Raw genomic sequence first — 19,027 nt, forward strand, 5'->3', positions numbered from 1 at the left:
CTGTGCACAACGTGCAGATTTATTACATACGTATACACATACATGTGCTGTGTTGGTGTGCTGCACCCATTAACTCGTCATTTACATTAGGTATCAAACAAAAACACTACTAACTCCATCCATTGAGTTGTTCTGAGAAGAAAAGGCAGGACTCTGAATTCTGATGGAAGGGAACAGAAAGAAAAAAAGACCAAGGACTGAAGGACTGAATTGGTGAAAGCACCTTTGTCTTTCTTCTTCTTCTTCTTCTTTTTTTTTTTTTTTTCAGGTTCAATTACCAAAAAGAAATTTTATTGAAGTTTGACATCACAGACTTTACAATGAAAATCACTGTACAGGATATTCTGTGTTTAAAATAACACTACCCATGTTGACAATGCCAAGTCATTCACACTAAGGCCAAGTGAAAGTCATTCCCTAACAATGCTTTTTTCCCAACAACACTGTATTATATTAGAAAGGTGTTTAGGCATTGTTTGGGTTGTAGTTCAGAAGGAAATGCTGAAAGATGTTTTCATAAAACTTATATTTGGGGAAATATTTTCATGAGCTGAAAAGAGCTTATAAATGGGAGAGTTCCCTGATTCCCCTCGCGAGACATGCAACAGGGGTGTCACCTGCTTTGTCGCCCCGCAGCTCAAACCCCTAGGGGCTGCTGGCAGACGGGCAGGTGCAAAGGCCGGCATAAGTGCTTTTGAGTTCTGGCCCCAGGGCAGAGTCTAGGGGTAGATGTCTGACTACAGAAGCCCAGGTGGATGTGTGTTACAAAACTCAGATTTGCTGTCTGCAGACGGCTTGCGTGTTAATCAGTTCAAAGGACCCTCTGCCTTATATAAAGAGCCTGGGACCAGTGTATAGCCTTCTGTATCCTGAGCCTTTGCCCTGTGTTCCGAAAGAATTGGATCACATGCGGGCTCAAAGGATGAGTGCAAGATTTTATTGAATGATGGAGGTGGCTCTCAGCAAGTTCGAAGGGGAGCCCGAAGTAGGGGATGGAGTGGGAAGGTAGTCTTCCCCTGGAGTTGGGCCATCCAGCGGCCAGATTTTTCTCCGACCTTCCCCAGCGGAACCCACCTCCCTCAGCATCCAGACATCCCTCCTCTTCTCTCTCTGCCGCCGTGTTCCGCTGTGATTAGTCTTGATGTTCAGCCGTCTAAGTGTGCCCGCTAAGGTGCTGGGTTTATGTGGGGACTGGATGAGGAGCATGGAGGGCCAAAAGGCAACATTTTGGACAGGAAAACAGACATATCTGTCCTCATTTAAGGTTGGGGTGGGGCCTTTCCCGGGGCACTGCCCTCTTCTACCCAGTATTTGCCTGTCTCCTTTCCTTATCAAAGACTCTCACTAAATCAACCAGAGCTAAGATATGTGTACTCAAGGAGAAAAGCTGAAAGGCTTCTGTGAAGAATACATGGATGGTTAACACTGGTAAGTCCTTACTCAGGCCTTCCTTCTTATTTGCATTTTTACTGTGTTTCTAGCAAGAATGTACTTTATTTTAATGGGTAGTCATTTCTACATAGTCCACACAGCCATTTTCTTTTCAGAAAAAAAATATAATCCTCCTTATATTCAAAATGGTGTCTACACACCTGAAAGGGCAAAACGCAGAACTGAAGATTTAATCATATGTAAGTGTATAGATGGCTTTTATCCTGCAACCCAGGGAACCAGGACAAATGCACTAGTAGTGGGTGGGTACCTACTTGCTCCAGGATGTAGCGGTAAGTTCCAGTCCATGTATTGACTTTACATTTAAAATCTGAAATTACTTTCTCTTAAATGCAAAAAATAGGGGAAACAATAAATTTCAATATTTTAGTATATGGAGTTTTGAGAACTCTTTGTTTTCCAAAGTAGACAATTCTAAGTAGAATTTAAAACAATTTTTGTAAACTAAATTCTTTTTAATGTTTGCCACTCAGAATTATACAGATGTAAGTGTGTGTACGAATAGGTATGTCTCTATTCTTCCAATGTCCAAAATAATACACTGGGTGAGACAAGTACCCTCTAAAGCCTAGTATGTTAATTATGTATGGTTGTGTAACATATTTTGCTAAAAACATATTTGCTTAAAACAACAAACCTTTATTTTATCACAGATTTTGTGGGTCAGGCATTTGGGAGTGACTTTGCTGTTTAGTTCTGTGTCAGATTATCTCCTGTGTAGCTGTCAAGGATGTTGGCCTGGGCTGCGTGACCTAACAACGTGGCTGGGCTGCAGGATCTGCTTCCAACATGGCTCACTCACACAGATTTTGGTAGGAGGCCCCAATACCTTACCACATTGTCCCCTTCACAGGTTGCTTAAATGGCAACTAAATTTCTCCAGAGCTAAAGATTCAAGAGAGAGAGAGTGAGGAGGAAGAGGAAGCCTTCATGTCATTTATCACCAAGTTACACACTCTCACCTGAGCCATATTTATTCTTCAGAAATGAGTCACTAAGTCCAGCACACAACAAGTGGAGAAGAATTAGACTCCACTATTTTGAGGAAGGAGTATTGAAGAATTTGCGGAATTTCCACAAATCATCAAATGTAGCAAAAGGTCTTTCACGTCAATACAGTGTTTTATTTCTATGATGGTTCTTTTGCCTTTTTCGGGTTTTTTTCTGTCTCTACAAACATATTCTTTTTTCTCTCTTGAAGTACATTGTAAAGGGAACCATACTTAAAGTGGATAGTCCATGACAGAAAAATGTTCTTTTCTGTTGCCCAGGCTGGAGTGCAGCAGCGCAATATACGTCACTGCAATCTTGACCTCCTTGGCTCAAACGATCTTCCCACTGCAATCTCCTAAGCAGCTGGGAATATAGGCATGTGTCATCATTCCCAGTTAATTTTTTAATTAATTTTAATTTTTTATTTTTATTTTATAGACACAAGGTCTTTCTATGATGCCTAGGTTGATCTCAAACTCCTGGCCTCAAGCAGTCCTTGCACCTTGGCCTCCCGAGGTGTTAGGATTATCATGCCCAAGCCCAGATGAATTGCCAAAAGCATGAGCTCTTAAAAGAGGTAGCTATTGTAACTGTGAAATCAATTTCAATGGGCATAAAAACTGTAAGGAAAATATGTAATTATTCTATAGTTGGCTTATGAAAATCCTAGATCAGCCCAAATGCTTCTGGAACAACTGAATCCCAGTTATATCTGGTTTTCTGCAAAAGTATTTTACAAATGACCTTCTGAAATTTGTGTGGAAAAGATGGAGAAACTGACTGGTTTGATGATTTATCAAGTAGTTTGTAGTTTTATTAAATATGTTTTTCCTGATTCTCAGTTACAGCGTTTTATTCTCAGGCTTTATTACTCTTTTGTGTCTGCCCATAGTTTAATGATGTAGGAGAAATGCAGTATAAATTCACAAACGAAATGCTACAGCAGATGGTGATACTGAATCTGCATTAGTATAGATTCATGATTCCAGAAGAATCCTATGTGCAAAGCTAAATCTAATAAAATTAAATTGAGTAGTGGTAACTGTAAGATCCTGGTCCTGCGTCAAAGGAATCAGCTGTACTGGTACAAAGAGATTAGCAACCACTATAAAAATCAGTGAGCATGTTAATCAATATTAAGGTCAGTTTGAGTTAACATTGTGATAGAACCATCATAACTGCTTATGAGTCTACAACTTATATTGGTAGAAGATTAAGAAATAGAATGAAGCTTCTCTAAGTTCTGCTGACTTCAATGCCAATTAGATCATTGGTGGAATTTTTTTTTTCTTTAGAGAACTACCATGTGAAAAAGATAAAAGTGTTCTAAATTTGCTCAGTAAAAAAGAAAAGTCATGAAGTGGCTCAAGCTTGTGGAATTAATGATAATGATAGCTACTTTTAATTATAATTCCTTTTTGATTTTTTTGAAAAGAAATTTCAGCAGACTATGTCACTTACATTCTATGAAACACCATCATGAGATAGATAACTATACTTGTTCTGAAATCAGAAAACTAAAGATTAAATCTCTGCTCTACCATTTAATGGAAAATTTAATTGAGTTTCTTAAGGCTCACTTACTGCAAATCCAAAAACTCAAGCTTATCCAAGGTGGAATTAGTCTTTTTTAAAAATTATTATTATACTTTAAGTTCTAGGGTACATGTGCATAATGTACAGGTTTGTTACATATGTATACTGGTGCCATGTTGGTGTGCTACACCCATCAGCTCGTCAGCACCCATCAACTCGTCATTTACATCAGGTATAACTCCCAATGCATTTCCTCCCCCCTGCCCCCTCCCAGTGATAGGCCCCAGTGTGTGATGTTCCCCTTCCCAAGTCCAAGTGATCTCATTGTTCAGTTCCCACCTATGAGTGAGAACATGCGGTGTTTGGTTTTCTGTTCTTGCGATAGTTTGCTGAGAATGATGGTTTCCAGCTGCATCCATGTCCCTACAAAGGACACAAACTCATCCTTTTTTATGGCTGCATAGTATTTCATGGTGTATATGTGCCCATTTTGTTAATCCAGTCTATCACTGATGGACATTTGGGTTGATTCCAAGTCTTTGCTATGGTGAATAGTGCCGCAATAAACATACGAGTGCTTGTGTCTTTATAGCAGCATGATTTATAATCCTTTGGGTATATACCCAGTAATAGGATGGCTGGGTCATATAGTACTTCTAGTTCTAGATCCTTGAGGAATCGCCATACTGTTTTCCATAATGGTTGAACTAGTTTACAATCCCACCAACAGTGTACAAGTGTCCTATTTCTCCACATCCTCTCCAGCACCTGTTGTTTCCTGACTTTTTAATGATTGCCATTCTAACTGGTGTGAGATGGTATCTCATTGTGGTTTTGATTTGCATTTCTCTGATGGCCAGTGATAATGAGCATTTTTTCATGTGTCTGTTGGCTGTGTGAATGTCCTCTTTTGAAAAGTGTCTGTTCATATCTTTTGACCACTTTTTGATGGGGTTGTTTGTTTTTTTCTTGTAAATTTGTTTGAGTTCTTTGTAGGTTCTTGATATTAGCCCTTTGTCAGATGAGTAGATTGCAAAAATTTTCTCCCATTCTGTAGGTTGCCTGTTCACTGTGATGGTAGTTTCTTTTGCTGTGCAGAAGCTCTTTAGTTTAATTACTTCTCATTTGTCAATTTTGGCTTTTGTTGCCGTTGCTTTTGGTGTTTTAGACATGAAGTCCTTGCCCATGCCTATGTCCTGAATGGTATTACCTAGGTTTTATTCTAGGGTTTTTATGGTATTAGGTCTAACATTTAAGTCTCTAATCCATCTTGAATTAATTTTCGTGTAAGGAGTAAGGAAAGGATCCAGTTTCAGCTTTCTACTTATGGCTAGCCAATTTTCCCAGCACCATTTATTAAATGGGGAATCCTTTCCCCATTTCTTGTTTCTCTCAGGTTTGTCAAAGATCAGATGGCTGTAGATGTGTGGTATTATTTCTGAGGACTCTGTTCTGTTCCATTGGTCTATATCTCTGTTTTGGTACCAGTACCATGCTGTTTTGGTTACTGTAGCCTTGTAGTATAGTTTGAAGTCAGGTAGCGTGATGCCTCCAGCTTTGTTCTTTTGACTTAGAATTGTCTTGGAGATGCGGGCTCTTTTTGGTTCCATATGAACTTTAAAGTAGTTTTTTCCAATTCTGTGAAGAAACTCATTGGTAGCTTGATGGGGATGGCATTGAATCTATAAATAACCTTGGGCAGTATGGCCATTTTCACGATATTGATTCTTCCTATCCATGAGCATGGTATGTTCTTCCATTTGTTTGTGTCCTCTTTTATTTCACTGAGCAGTGGATTGTAGTTCTCCGTGAAGAGGTCCTTTACATCCCTTGTAAGTTGGATTCCTAGGTATTTTATTATCTTTGAAGCTATTGTGAATGGAAGTTTATTCATGATTTGGCTCTCTGTTTGTCTGTTACTGGTGTATAAGAATGCTTGTGATTTTTGCACATTAATTTTGTATCCTGAGACTTTGCTGAAGTTGCTTATCAGCTTAAGGAGATTTTGGGCTGAGACAATGGGGTTTTCTAAATATACAATCATGTCATCTGTAAACAGGGACAATTTGACTTCTTCTTTTCCTAACTGAATACCCTTGATTTCTTTCTCTTGCCTGATTGCCCTAGCCAGAATTTCCAACACTATGTTGAATAGGAGTGGTGAGAGAGGGCATCCCTGTCTTGTGGCAGTTTTCAAAGGGAATGCTTCCAGTTTTTTCCCATTCAGTATGATATTGGCTGTGGGTTTGTTATAAATAGCTCTTATGATTTTGAGATACGTTCCATCAATACTGAATTTATTGAGCGTTTTTAGCACGAAGGGCTGTTGAATTTTGTCAAAGGCCTTTTCTGCATCTATTGAGATAATCATGTGGTTTTTGTCTTTGGTTCTGTTTATATGCTGGATTACATTTATTGATTTGCGTATGTTGAACCAGCCTTGCATCCCAGGGATGAAGCCCACTTGATCATGGTGGATAAGCTTTTTGATGTGCTGTTGGATCCAGTTTGCCAGTATTTTATTGAGGATGTTTGCATCTATGTTCATCAGGGATATTGGTCTAAAATTTTCTTTTTTTGTTGTGTCTCTGCCAGGCTTTGGTATCAGGATGATGTTGGCCTCAAAAAATGAGTTAGGGAGGATTCCCTCTTTTCCTATTGATTGGAATAGTTTCAGAAGGAATGGTACCAGCTTCTCCTTGTACCTCTGGTAGAATTCAGTTGTGAATCCATCTGGTCCTGGACTTTTTTTGGTTGGTAGGCTATTAATTATTGCCTCAATTTCAGAGCCTGCTATTGGTCTATTCAGGGATTCAACTTCTTCCTGGTTTAGTCTTGGGAGAGTGTAAGTGTCCAGGAAATTATCCATTTCTTCTAGATTTTCTAGTTTATTTGCATAGAGGTGTTTATAGTATTCTCTGATGGTAGTTTGTATTTCTGTGAGGTCGGTGGTGATATCCCCTTTATCATTTTTTATTGCGTCTATTTGATTCTTCTCTCTTTTCTTCTTTATTAGTCTTGCTAGCAGTCTATCCATTTTGTTTCTCTTTTCAGAAAACCAGATCCTGGATTCATTGAGTTTTTGGAGGGTTTTTTATGTCTCTATCTCCTTCAGTTCTGCTCTGATCTTAGTTATTTCTTGCCTTCTGCTAGCTTTTGAATGTGTTTGCTCTTGCTTCTCTAGTTCTTTTAATTATGATGTTAGAGTGTCAATTTTAGATCTTTCCAGCTTTCTCTTGTGGGCATTTAGTGCTATAAATGTCCCTCTACACACAGCTTTAAATGTGTCCCAGAGATTCTGGTATGTTGTATCTTCATTCTCATTGGTTTCAAAGAACATCTTTATTTCTGCCTTCATTTCGTTATGTACCCAGTAGTCATTCAGGAGCAGGTTGTTCAGTTTCCATGTAGTTGAGTGGTTTTGATTGAGTTTCTTAGTCCTGAGTTCTAGTTTGATTGCGCTGTGGTCTGAGAGACAGTTTGTTATAATTTCTGTTCTTGTACATTTGCTGAGGAGTGCTTTACTTCCAATTATGTGGTCAATTTTGGAATAAGTGTGATGTGGTGCTGAGAAGAATGTATATTCTGTTGATTTGGGGTGGAGAGTTCTGTAGATGTCTATTAGGTCTGCTTGCTGCAGAGCTGAGTTCAATTCCTGGATATCCTTGTTAACTTTCTGTCTTGTTGATCTGTTTAATGTTGACAGTGGGGTGTTGAAGTCTCCCATTAGTATTGTATGGGAGTCTAAGTCTCTTTGTAAGTCTCTAAGGACTTGCTTTATGAATCTGGGTGCTCCTGTATTGGGTGCATATATATTTAGGATAGTTAGCTCTTCCTTTACCATTATGTAATGGCCTTCTTTGTCTCTTTTGATCTTTGATGGTTTAAAGTCTGTTTCATCAGAGACTAGTATTGCAACCCCTGCTTTTTTTTGTTATCCATTTGCTTGGTAAATCTTCCTCCATCCCTTTATTTTGAGCCTATGTATGTCTCTGCATGTGAGATGGGTCTCCTGAATACAGCAGACTGATGGGTCTTGACTCTTTATCCAGTTTGCCAGTCTATGTCTTTTAATTGGAGCATTTAGTCCACTTACATTTAAGGTTAATATTGTTATGTGTGAACTTGATCCTGCCATTATGATATTAACTGGTTATTTTGCTTGTTAGTTGATGCAGTTTCTTCCTAGCCTTGATGGTCTTTACATTTTGGCATGTTTTTGCAATGGCTGGTACCGGTTGTTCCTTTCCATGTTTAGTGCTTCCTTCAGGGTCTCTTGTAAGGCAGGCCTGGTGGTGACAAAATCTCTAAGCATTTGTTTGTCTGTAAAGGATTTTATTTCTCCTTCACTTATGAAACTTAGTTTGGCTGGATATGAAATTCTGGGTTAAAATTCTTTTCTTTAAGAATGTTGAATATTGGCCCCCATTCTCTTCTAGCTTGTAGAGTTTCTGCTGAGAGATCTGCTGTTAGTCTGATGGGCTTCCCTTTGTGGGTAACCCGACCTTTCTCTCTGGCTGCCCTTAAGATTTTTTCCTTCGTTTCAACTTTGGTGAATCTGGCAATTATGTGTCTTGGAGTTGCTCTTCTCGAGGAGCATCTTTGTGGCATTCTTTGTATTTCCTGAATTTGAATGTTGGCCTGCCCTACTAGGTTGGGGAAGTTCTCCTGGATGATATCCTGAAGAGTGTTTTCCAACTTGCTTCTATTTTCCCCCTCACTTTCAGGCACCCCAATCAGACATAGATTTGGTCTTTTTACATAATCCCATACTTCTTGCAGGCTTTGTTCATTTCTTTTCCTTCTTTTTTCTTTAGATTTCTCTTCTCGCTTCATTTCATTCATTTGATCCTCAATCGCTGATACTCTTTCTTCCAGTTGATCGATTCGGTTACTGAAGCTTGTGCATTTGTCACGTATTTCTTGTATCATGGTTTTCATCTCTGTCCGTTCGTTTATGGCCTTCTGTGCATTAATTATTCTGGTTATCAATTCTTCCACTCTGTTTACAAGATTTTTAGTTTCTTTGCACTGAGTACGTAATTCCTCCTTTAGCTCTGAGAGGTTTGATGGACTGAAGCCTTCTTCTCTCATCTTGTCAAAGTCATTCTCTGTCCAGCTTTGATCTGTTGCTGGTGATGAGCTGTGTTCCTTTCGAGGGGGAGATGCGCTCTTATTTTTTGAATTTCCAGCTTTTCTGCCCTGCTTTTTCCCCATCTTTGTGGTTTTATCTGCCTCTGGTCTTTGATGATGGTGACGTACTGATGGAGTTTTGGTGTGGGTGTCCTTCCTGTGTGTTAGTTTTTCTTCTAATTGTCAGGACCCTCAGCTTTAGGTCTGTTGGAGATTGCTTGAGGTCCACTCCAGACCCTGTTTGCCTGGGTGTCAGCAGCAGAGGCTGCAGAAGATAGAATACTGCTGAACAGCGAGTGTACCTGTCTGATTCTTGCTTTGGAAGCTTCCTCTCAGGGGTGTACTCCACCGTGTGAGGTGTGGGGTGTCGGTCTGCCCCTAGTGCAGGATGTCTCCCAGTTAGGCTACTCAGGGGTCAGGGACCCACTTGAGCAGGCAGTCTGTCCGTTCTCAGATCTCAACCTCCGTGTTGGGAGATCCACTGCTCTCTTCAAAGCTGTCAGACAGAGTCGCTTGTGTCTGCAGAGGTTTCTGCTGCTTTTTGTTGTTGCTGTTGCTGTTGTTGTTGTTGAGCTGTGCCCTGTCCCCAGAGATGGAGTCTACAGAGACTGGCAGGCCTCCTTGAACTGCTGTGAGCTCGACCCAGTTGGATCTTCCCAGGACTTTGTTTACCTACTTAAGCCTCAGCAATGGCAGGCGCCCCTCCCCCAGCCTCGCTGCTGCCTTGCGGTTAGATCACAGACTGCTGTACTAGCAATGAGGAAGGCTCCCTGGGTGTGGGACCCTCCCGGCCAGGTGTGGGATATAATCTCATGGTGTGCCCGTTTGCTTAAAGCGCAGTATTGGGGTGGGAGTTACCCAATTTTCCAGGTGTGTGTCTCAGTTCCCCTGGCTAGGAAAAGGGATTCCCTTCCCCCTTCTGCTTCCCAGGTGAGGCAATGCCTCGCCCTGCTTCAGCTCTGGCTGGTCGGGCTGCAACAGCTGACCAGCACCAATTGTCTGGCACTCCCCAGTGAGACAAACCCAGTACCTCAGTTGATAATGCAGAAATCACCTGTCTTCTGTGTCGCTGGCACTGGGAGCTGGAGACTGGAGCTGTTCCTATTTGGCCATCTTGCTCCGCCCCCTGGAATTAGTCTTAAATGACCTATGCTGATGTATCATAATGTATCATGGTGAAATTCGCAAAGTTCAAAGGTAAAGAGAAAATAATACAAATCTCCAAACAGTGGTGGGGGAAAAACAGCATGATGTAACATAGAAGGAATGAAACTAAATGAGCATTTTAAGCTCAACTTTGGAAGGTTCAAAAAATGGGGGGCAAAATCTATCAACAATGAGAGATATGGATATAGGCCAAGAAACTATACAAAGACAAGGTATTGTTCCCAGGTCTTTGTTAAATACATTTACAACATGCAAGGATTCAAAGTTAAAATCTGCATAACTAATCTGTAGAAACCGCTTGAAAAATTTTTCTAATCAAACAAAAAGAAATAGATTGATGAATGTAAGATGTGTTAAGACAAATTATTCATCTGACACTTGTTAAATATGACAAGACAGATTTTATCTGGCTATTGCAATAGGGGGAAGAGGTTGAGCTCAGCTTCAAAAACAGCACAGCTGAGAATTTATACCCTAAAATCAGAGTAATTGAAATGCTATTTATAAGCAAAGAAACTGAATGAATATTTGAACTTCCACATTGGAAGTTTCAAAAATGTGGCAGAAAAAAAAAAAAGGTCATGAGAAATATGGACTGTAGGCCAAGAATCTATACCTAGAGAAGTTACCACATATCATTTAAATGAATGTACTTAAGAGATGCAAGAATTCAGCATTTATAATCCACATAACAAGACTGTAGAAACTGCCTGAGAATCTCTCTAATGAAAAACTAAGAAAGAAAGACAATAAACCAGTGGACTAAAGAATAATGGAGATCATAAACAATATTGTGTGTGTGTGTGTGTGTGTGGTGCATATGTTGGAATCTTTTATGTGTAGTATAAGGTTTCTTGAACAATGATCACATTTCATAGAAAAACTGAATACTATTCTAGTATTACAAGTAGTAAATTATCTCTGAATCATCCCATGGAAGTGGAAACCTTTTTTGGAAACATCAAGTATAAGCCTTATGATGACATAGTGCTTAAACATATATGTCAAATATTCAACATACACAAATTCCTCAATAAACTGTAATTATAGTATGCTAAAAATATTTTACATCCTAGCACTTTGGGAGGCCGAGATGGGCAGATCACGAGGTCAGGAGATCGAGACCATCCTGGCTAACCCAGTGAAACCCCGTCTCTACTAAAAATACAAAAAAAACTAGCCAGGCCAAGTGGCGGGCGCCTGTGGACCCAGCTGCTTGGGAGGCTGAGGAAGGAGAATGGCGTAAACCTGGGAGGCGGAGCTTGCAGTGAGCTGAGATCCCTCCACTGCACTCCAGCCTGGGCGACAGAGCGAGACTCCGTCTCAAAAAAAAAAAAAAAAAAAAAAAATTTACATAACACAGTAAAAACATCTTACTTTCTAATCGAAATTAAAAATAAATAAAAATGCTTATTATATTCCTAGATATTTAGATATTAAGAAATATTCGTAGTTCATTTTCCTGGTTAAATAAAGAATAGAAATCTTGTCTTAATAACTGGTTTGTGACATGAATTAGCAATATTATTTTGTTGTGTGATGTGATCAATGAGAAATCTATATGTTTCCCTGTAGTATTTACATTCCTTACAGTCAATTTTTTTAAATCCCCCAAAAACTACTATCTCCCACTATAGAGTTGGTCTGAGAAAAAAAGGCAGGGGTCTGATTTCTAATGGGATGGAACAGAAAGGAAAAGAAGACATGAGCTGAATGGTAAAATAAGCGTCTTCATCTCTCAACCAGGAAGCTCACTAATCAACCAGGACTAGAAGATCTGTACTCAAGGAGAGTACATTAAATAGGTCTGCAGTTTTCTTCAATCTTCATTAACAAACAGCTCTTCACATATCTAGGTCATTGGAATTCTGTAACTTTTCTTGCCCTAAAACCCCTAATTCAATGAGTGTAATTATGCTAAGAAGAGAAAATAATTCATTGATCAAAAATGTCATCTGTTGTATGATTATCCGTTATAGTAAAACATTATTTATACTGTTTTTTGTTTTTTATTACAAGAAGTGAAACCTTGCGATTTTCCAGAAATTCAACATGGAGGTCTGTATTATGAGAGTAAGCGTAGACCATACTTTCCAGTAGCTGCAGGAAAATCTTACTCCTATTACTGTGATGCAAATTTTGTGACTCCTTCAGGAAGTTACTGGGATTACATTCATTGCACACAAGATGGGTGGTCGCCAACAGTCCCATGCCTCAGTAAGTAAACCTCTTTACAATATGTGCATAAAACTTGAAAAGCGTGAGAGAAAAGCAAATAAATGATTACATTGTCTTATATAACAGAAATAGGACCAAAGGAAGAGTTATTCAAGCAAAAAGACCAAAATGGATCTTTTCTGTTATGAGATCTTCATGAAAATTACATGAGAAATAAATGTAGGAACTTTAGGAGAATACCTATATAATTTAAATATATTTTATCATAAAAACTAAGGTTAAGTAACATTGAATACTGACTTTTTTGTACAAACACTTAGTACTAGCTTTAATTTTTCTTGAGTTATACATTAGTTTTGAGTATTGATATAGTGTTATTTAAATATTCTAAAAATTATTTTAATATAGTATTTTGATCAAATTCATGTCTTTAATTTACCTTTAAATCATTTTATGGTCCTTAGGACAATGTATTTTCAATTATTTGGAGAATGGATATAATAAAAATATGGAAGAACGTATTTAGAGCTGGTCTTCTCCCAGATGCATTGGTGTCAGTTAGTCCACTTATTTGAGATCCCAGTATGTCTGTAACTGTCTAAGATCTAGACATTTAACTGGAAAATTTTGTATATCAACCCTCAAGCTGAATTTATGTCTTTTTATTTTAAAACAAAAGCCTATCTAGTTCCCAGTTCCAAATGTGTCTGAACACATTTATAAGTTCTGGATAATTAGTGGATTCTGTCACTTAATAGGGTCAAGTAACAATAGAAATATAAGTCAGTGGCCAGGTGCGGTGGCTCACTCCTGTAAACCCAGCACTACGGGAGGCAGAGATGGGCAGATCACTTTAGGTAAGGAGTTCAAGACCAGCCTGGCCAACACAGTGAAACCCCATCTCTACTAAAAATACAAAAATTAGCCAGATGCGGTGGCACAAGCCTGTAATCCCAGCTATCCAGGAGGTTGAGGCTGGAGAATGGCTTGAACCAGGGAGGCGTAGGTTGCAGTGAGCCTAGATTGGACCATTGCACTCCAGACTCGGTGAGAGGACAAGACTCCATCTCAAAAAAAAAAAAATATATATATATACACACACACACACACACACACATATACACACAAACATATATATGTTATGAAGATCACAAAATACATTAAATACACATTAAAGTAACACTGCTTCAGTGTTTACATCAAAGTGAATGCATTGATTTAAGTAGATTATAAAATTATAGCATTAATTAAAAAATACAATGCTTGCCCAAAGGTCACTTGTACGTCTCTCACATGCTTTAAATTAAGCCTTATAATCAGTTATAGCTGACTTTCACTTTTTAGGTAAAGGGGTCTCTGAAAGTTCTTTGTGTGTATTGTTTGCAATTTACAAAACATTCCATTATAGAAACTATATGATAATTAGGATACAATAAGAATGAAGGGGAATGGGAATCTTGCACACTTATAGGAGCACTGTCCTCAACAACAGCCTAAGCCTCTGAAAGAAAAGTCCCTTCTTCTCCTGCCATAGGCACCAACTCTGTTATTAATGCACCTAATAAATATTGTTGTGTGTCAAGCACCTTTACAGGTATTGAAAATAAAATTGTTTACAAGAGAAACTGAACACTGTAGTTTAGAGGCGGGAGGAGATTAATAGGAAAGTAGGCAAGAATAGATCAGAAAACTCATGATTATGACAAATGCTATATTATAAAATATGTATCATCTTTAACATGATTTCTTTTCCTTTCAGATAGTAAAATTGGTCCACATTGATAATATATAAAGAACATATACATTACTAGTATACTAGAACTTATTTTTATTATCTTGTTTGTTTGTTTTTTTCCTGCTTACATTTCCACATTTCTCTCAAACACCATGTCTATAAGGGTGTAAGACCCACTTAAGATGATAACCATTTTAAATTCCTGGAGGCTAAAGATTTGCAAATTTATTTCTTTGTCTATGGTAAGCAGTGTGCACTGTATCTTTGCCTGGGAAATGGCATTTGACTATATGAGGTCTAAGATCTCTTAATAGCATCAAAAAGATTCAAGTTATTGCAAAGCAGCCAGAAACTCTTCCAAAAAGTCATAGGGAATTGAGAGTTTGCTAGATCTGCATTCCTCCTCAAGGCCTGCCAGAGCTCTGTTGACAGTCTCAAGAATTCTTTGCTTTTATTCTGCCTTTCCCTGTGTTTTCACTATTTTCTTTCAAAATTCATGGTTTATTTTAGGAACATGGATGTCTAGGAAACTTCCAGTTTTGCTATTTTCAATTCCTTAACAAATGTTTCATTGTTTTACCATATTGCCATGTTTTTACTTATTCCCTTTTATAAAAGAAATATTCAACAAATATTTACTTTTTTCTCTACTTTTGCTCTTTTAGGAACATGCTCAAAATCAGATATAGAAGTTGAAAATGGATTTATTTCTGAATCTTCTTCTATTTATATTTTAAATAAAGAAATACAATATAAATGTAAGCCAGGATATGCAACAGCAGATGGAAATTCTTCAGGATCAATTACATGTTTGCAAAATGGATGGTCAGCACAACCAATTTGCATTAGTAAGTGATTTACATATTCCCATTCAGTTTCTGTCAACTTCGTTCCTCTCTTTGAGATGATAGTGTTTTACTTAAAAATATAGAAAACACTTTTAGGAGTAAAGAGATATAAACACTTCTAATACCATTTAACATTCTGTGCCAGACTAAGCCTTTTTTGCCTTTTAGAGTAATGGCTACTTGGGAAGATGATCATTCCATCTCTTTCAATTCAATTTGCCTTTGCGTAAAAGCAATCCCATCAGGTACAGACTAGTTAGACAGCTGCACGGGACTCTCAGCAAAATGTAACAGTTGTCAATAAAAACTTTGTTCTTTTCCCTTTCTTCGTATTTCAAAATTATCAACTGCTTGTATTGTATTCCTTGCTCACACTCAGCAAAGATGTACATGTCGGGGAAGGGATGAGTGCTTAATTCTGAGTTTCTGCTAGCATCAGGAGAATGAGACCTTAATAATTTGTATCAATGATGCAACTGAGGAGAACCAACTCAGAAAATTATTTCCAGCTGGTAATCTAGTACAGAGAAAACAAGTAAAGGAAAAGGGTAAGTGGGTGGGCTGAATGTTTACAAACCTCATACTTGGCAATGGATTCCTTACAACTAAAGTTCTCTAAAACATTCCCAACTTGTAACTACTTATTATTAAAGAGATTGCATAATGAACCGTGGAAATCTTGCAGTGGCAAAAGTTGATCTTTTTTGTCTTTTCTCTGTAGACATTCACAAAGATTTTTAAAGATAAATTATTTAATTTATTTTTAACACACATATTGATATATAATTTACATAGTGCAAAATCCACTTCATTTTCAAGTGTACAATTCAACTATTTTTAGCCATGAGATGAAATGGAAGGGACTACTGATACATAATAGTGCATGGATGAATCTCAAAAGTATTAAGCTAAGTGAGAAAAAGAAAGGATACAATTAGAAAGTGATTATCTCATAGTTACTCTGAGGTTTGGGAGCTATAAAATATAATTCCTACATTTCTAGAATACTGTTTTCAATTTCTATGCTTATCATGGGTTCTGCAAAAGACAAAGCTGCATAGTTTAATCTAATTTGACTCAGCTTTGATAAATGATCTAAGACCTGTAAAATAAAAGATAATATGTTTTTAAAACTTTTATAGAACCTATATCCAATGAATATAATTTTAATCCAACATACACCCTTACTGTCAGTAAATTGAGTACATAAATATGTACATTAACTTTTAAATTCACAAAATTTTATCGTCTTTAAAATAATACATTATAATGAGAAAGGTAGACTGTAATAATAGCCAATGAGATGTTCCCAAATAAAAATAGGTCTGACTAAATATTATTAATATGTTTCTCATAGGATTTAAATGATGAGAAGGATATATATAGGGAAATATATTTTTCTCTTCTAATAAACTATTACAGTACAAAGAAAACACTGATTATCAAACTATTTTTAATAGTACTCAATTTATTAGCAAACACTGATTGGTAAATTTTATTCCTATAATGAAACTTTCTTAGTTGAATTGTATATCATATGGCATAAAAAAGCAATCCTCAATTTTATTTTGTTTCAGAACTTTGTGATATGCCAGTTTTTGAGAATTCCAGAGCCAAGAGTAATGGCATGTGGTTTAAGCTCCATGACACATTGGACTATGAATGCTATGATGGATATGAAAGCAGATATGGAAACACCACAGGTTCCATAGTGTGTGGTGAAGATGGCTGGTCGCATTTGCCAACATGCTATAGTAAGTGTTTTATTCAAGTATTTCTTTTTACTAGAATTAAATAAATAAATAAATAAATAAAAACATACATACATATACATATATGTACATATTCATGTAGTACTCATTTGAGTGTGAATTACCTTAAACCTTAAAAAAAAAAAAAAAAAAAACCAAGGTTGAAAATGCAAATGTCTTCCTAAGACATCAAATAAGATACAGTTAAGAGTATATAAAAAACTTCAATCAGAAAGTTTCCAATAAAACTGTTGATTTTTCTCTACATAAAAAATATTCTTTTTTTCAGATTCTTCAGAAAAGTGTGGGCCTCCTCCACCTATTAGCAATGGAGATACCAAGTCCTTCCCGCAAAAAGTGTATCTGCCACAGTCAACAGTTGAGTACCAATGCCAGTCCTCCTATGAACTTCAGGGTTCTCAATATGTAACTTGTAGTAATGGAGAGTGGTCAGAACCACCAAGATGCAGATGTAAGTTCTTAACATTCTGGATCTGAGAAAATTAGAGTAATAAGTTTGATCTTTGCTTATTTATACTAAAATTTTTATGGGTTATTACCCTAGAACTGTGTTCACAAACAGTTATTCTGCTGAATGTTTGCCTTTCAGATCTTAATATGTAAGTGTATAAGCTTGGAAAATTTCATGTAAACGATGACGAAGTTTCTTTTTTAAAACAGGAATGTTCAGAACCCTCAATTTGTTAATGGACACAATGAGTCTTCAAGAATGACATCCATTTATTGCAAACATCTGAAATATAGCATCTCACCTTGACATCAATAACCATTTTCACATTACTAACACTTAGGTAAATAGTTTTCAAAGAGTTTTGAAAACACTGTTTTAAAACAATGAACTTGGAACCAACCCAAATGTCCAGGCCCAAATGATATGCTAGGTAAAGAAAATGTGGCACATATACACAATGGAATACTATGCAGCCATATAAAAGGATGAGTCATGTCACATGTTCTCACTCGTATGTGGGAGCTGAACAAGGAGAACAGGTGGACTCAGGGAGGGGAACACCACATACCAGGGTCTGCCCTAGGTTGGGGAGCTAGGGGAGAGATAGCATTAGGAGAAATACCTAATGTAGGTGATGGGTTGATGGGTGCAGCAAACCACCATGGCACATGTATTCCTATGTGAAGAAACTGCACGTTCTGCACATGTACCGCGAACTTAAAGTATAATAAAAACGATGCACTATTAACTAAAATCCTACATGAAAACCTGAAATGCTTCCTGAGAGAGCACAGAGCTAGTTAACACTGAGAAGTTCTTTTTCTGATTATTGTTCTTTCTTATATTTTACCAGTATCTCTAGCAAGCAAGAAAGAAATTAACAGAAAGTTCAACCATTTCCAAATCCCAATGGTTTCTGTTTTAACCTTTGTCTCCTCTGCCCTTGTCCCAGAATGAAAATGAATACACTAAAAACGCCTCAAGTCTGTAATGTAGGTATACTCTCAGAATTTTGTCCCACAATTCCTATGAACTTGAAGTAATACAATTGAAAATATGAGCCACAATAATTATGGTAACAACAATAAAACCTAAAAGTAAGTTTGCCACCAATTTCTACTAGCCTATAAAGTATAGCCCTGGATACCCATCAGGCCTTGCATATCAGAGCTTCCTATCACAGCTCTTAAACTATAAACTTATGAGTTTTTCAAGTGCTTAAGTTCCTAAGTACAGGATGATACAAGCAGTTCTTTTCCGTGATATGACTCATTTCCTTTATTTTGCTGCTACGCTACATTTTACCTTTTATATTGACTGATGATGCTGATATTTTGACTGATCCTATGATGGGCTAAACCTTAATTATAGTACCCTATTTATGTATCCACTTCTGTAGATGATAATGTCTAAGTCTGGGCTCCAAACCATACAAGTGTCAAGACTGCAGAGGAAAGTTAGTATCCTCAAATCAAAATAGTTTACAAGTATTTCCAAACTTGATTCCATAGGAAAAATTAAGTATTAGGTTCCAGAGATAAATTCTGAGTCTTATATTTGATTGACTGAGCAGATGGACACTCCTAAGATGCGTTTCACAGCAAAAGCATTACCTCTTCTCACAATCAAGAACAGGAAAGGATTATAATTATCTGAAGACATGAGATCAGTTCCATGATACAAGCATGACTTTCAGTCTTCAAAACTAAAGAAGCAAAGAGCATTCAAGCAGAGAATTCTAGGGAAAAAGGCAACCTTATGG

The 19,027-nt window shown here is 37.4% G+C and overlaps 1 protein-coding gene across 1 annotated transcript in view; it reads left to right on the forward strand.

The window, feature by feature from the left end:
- LOC102139374 (complement factor H-related protein 4) overlaps positions 1 to 19,027 on the forward strand; it is a 46,149-nt gene that overhangs the window by 10,513 nt on the left and 16,609 nt on the right. The window contains exons 2-5 of the mRNA XM_065539138.2: positions 12,301 to 12,498; positions 14,860 to 15,042; positions 16,620 to 16,796; positions 17,083 to 17,265. Coding sequence (XP_065395210.1) covers positions 12,301 to 12,498; positions 14,860 to 15,042; positions 16,620 to 16,796; positions 17,083 to 17,265 — 741 coding nt within the window. The remainder of the gene's footprint in view (positions 1 to 12,300; positions 12,499 to 14,859; positions 15,043 to 16,619; positions 16,797 to 17,082; positions 17,266 to 19,027) is intronic.

Source organism: Macaca fascicularis, chromosome 1 (assembly GCF_037993035.2).
Source record: "Macaca fascicularis isolate 582-1 chromosome 1, T2T-MFA8v1.1".
Lineage (NCBI taxonomy): Eukaryota > Metazoa > Chordata > Mammalia > Primates > Cercopithecidae > Macaca > Macaca fascicularis.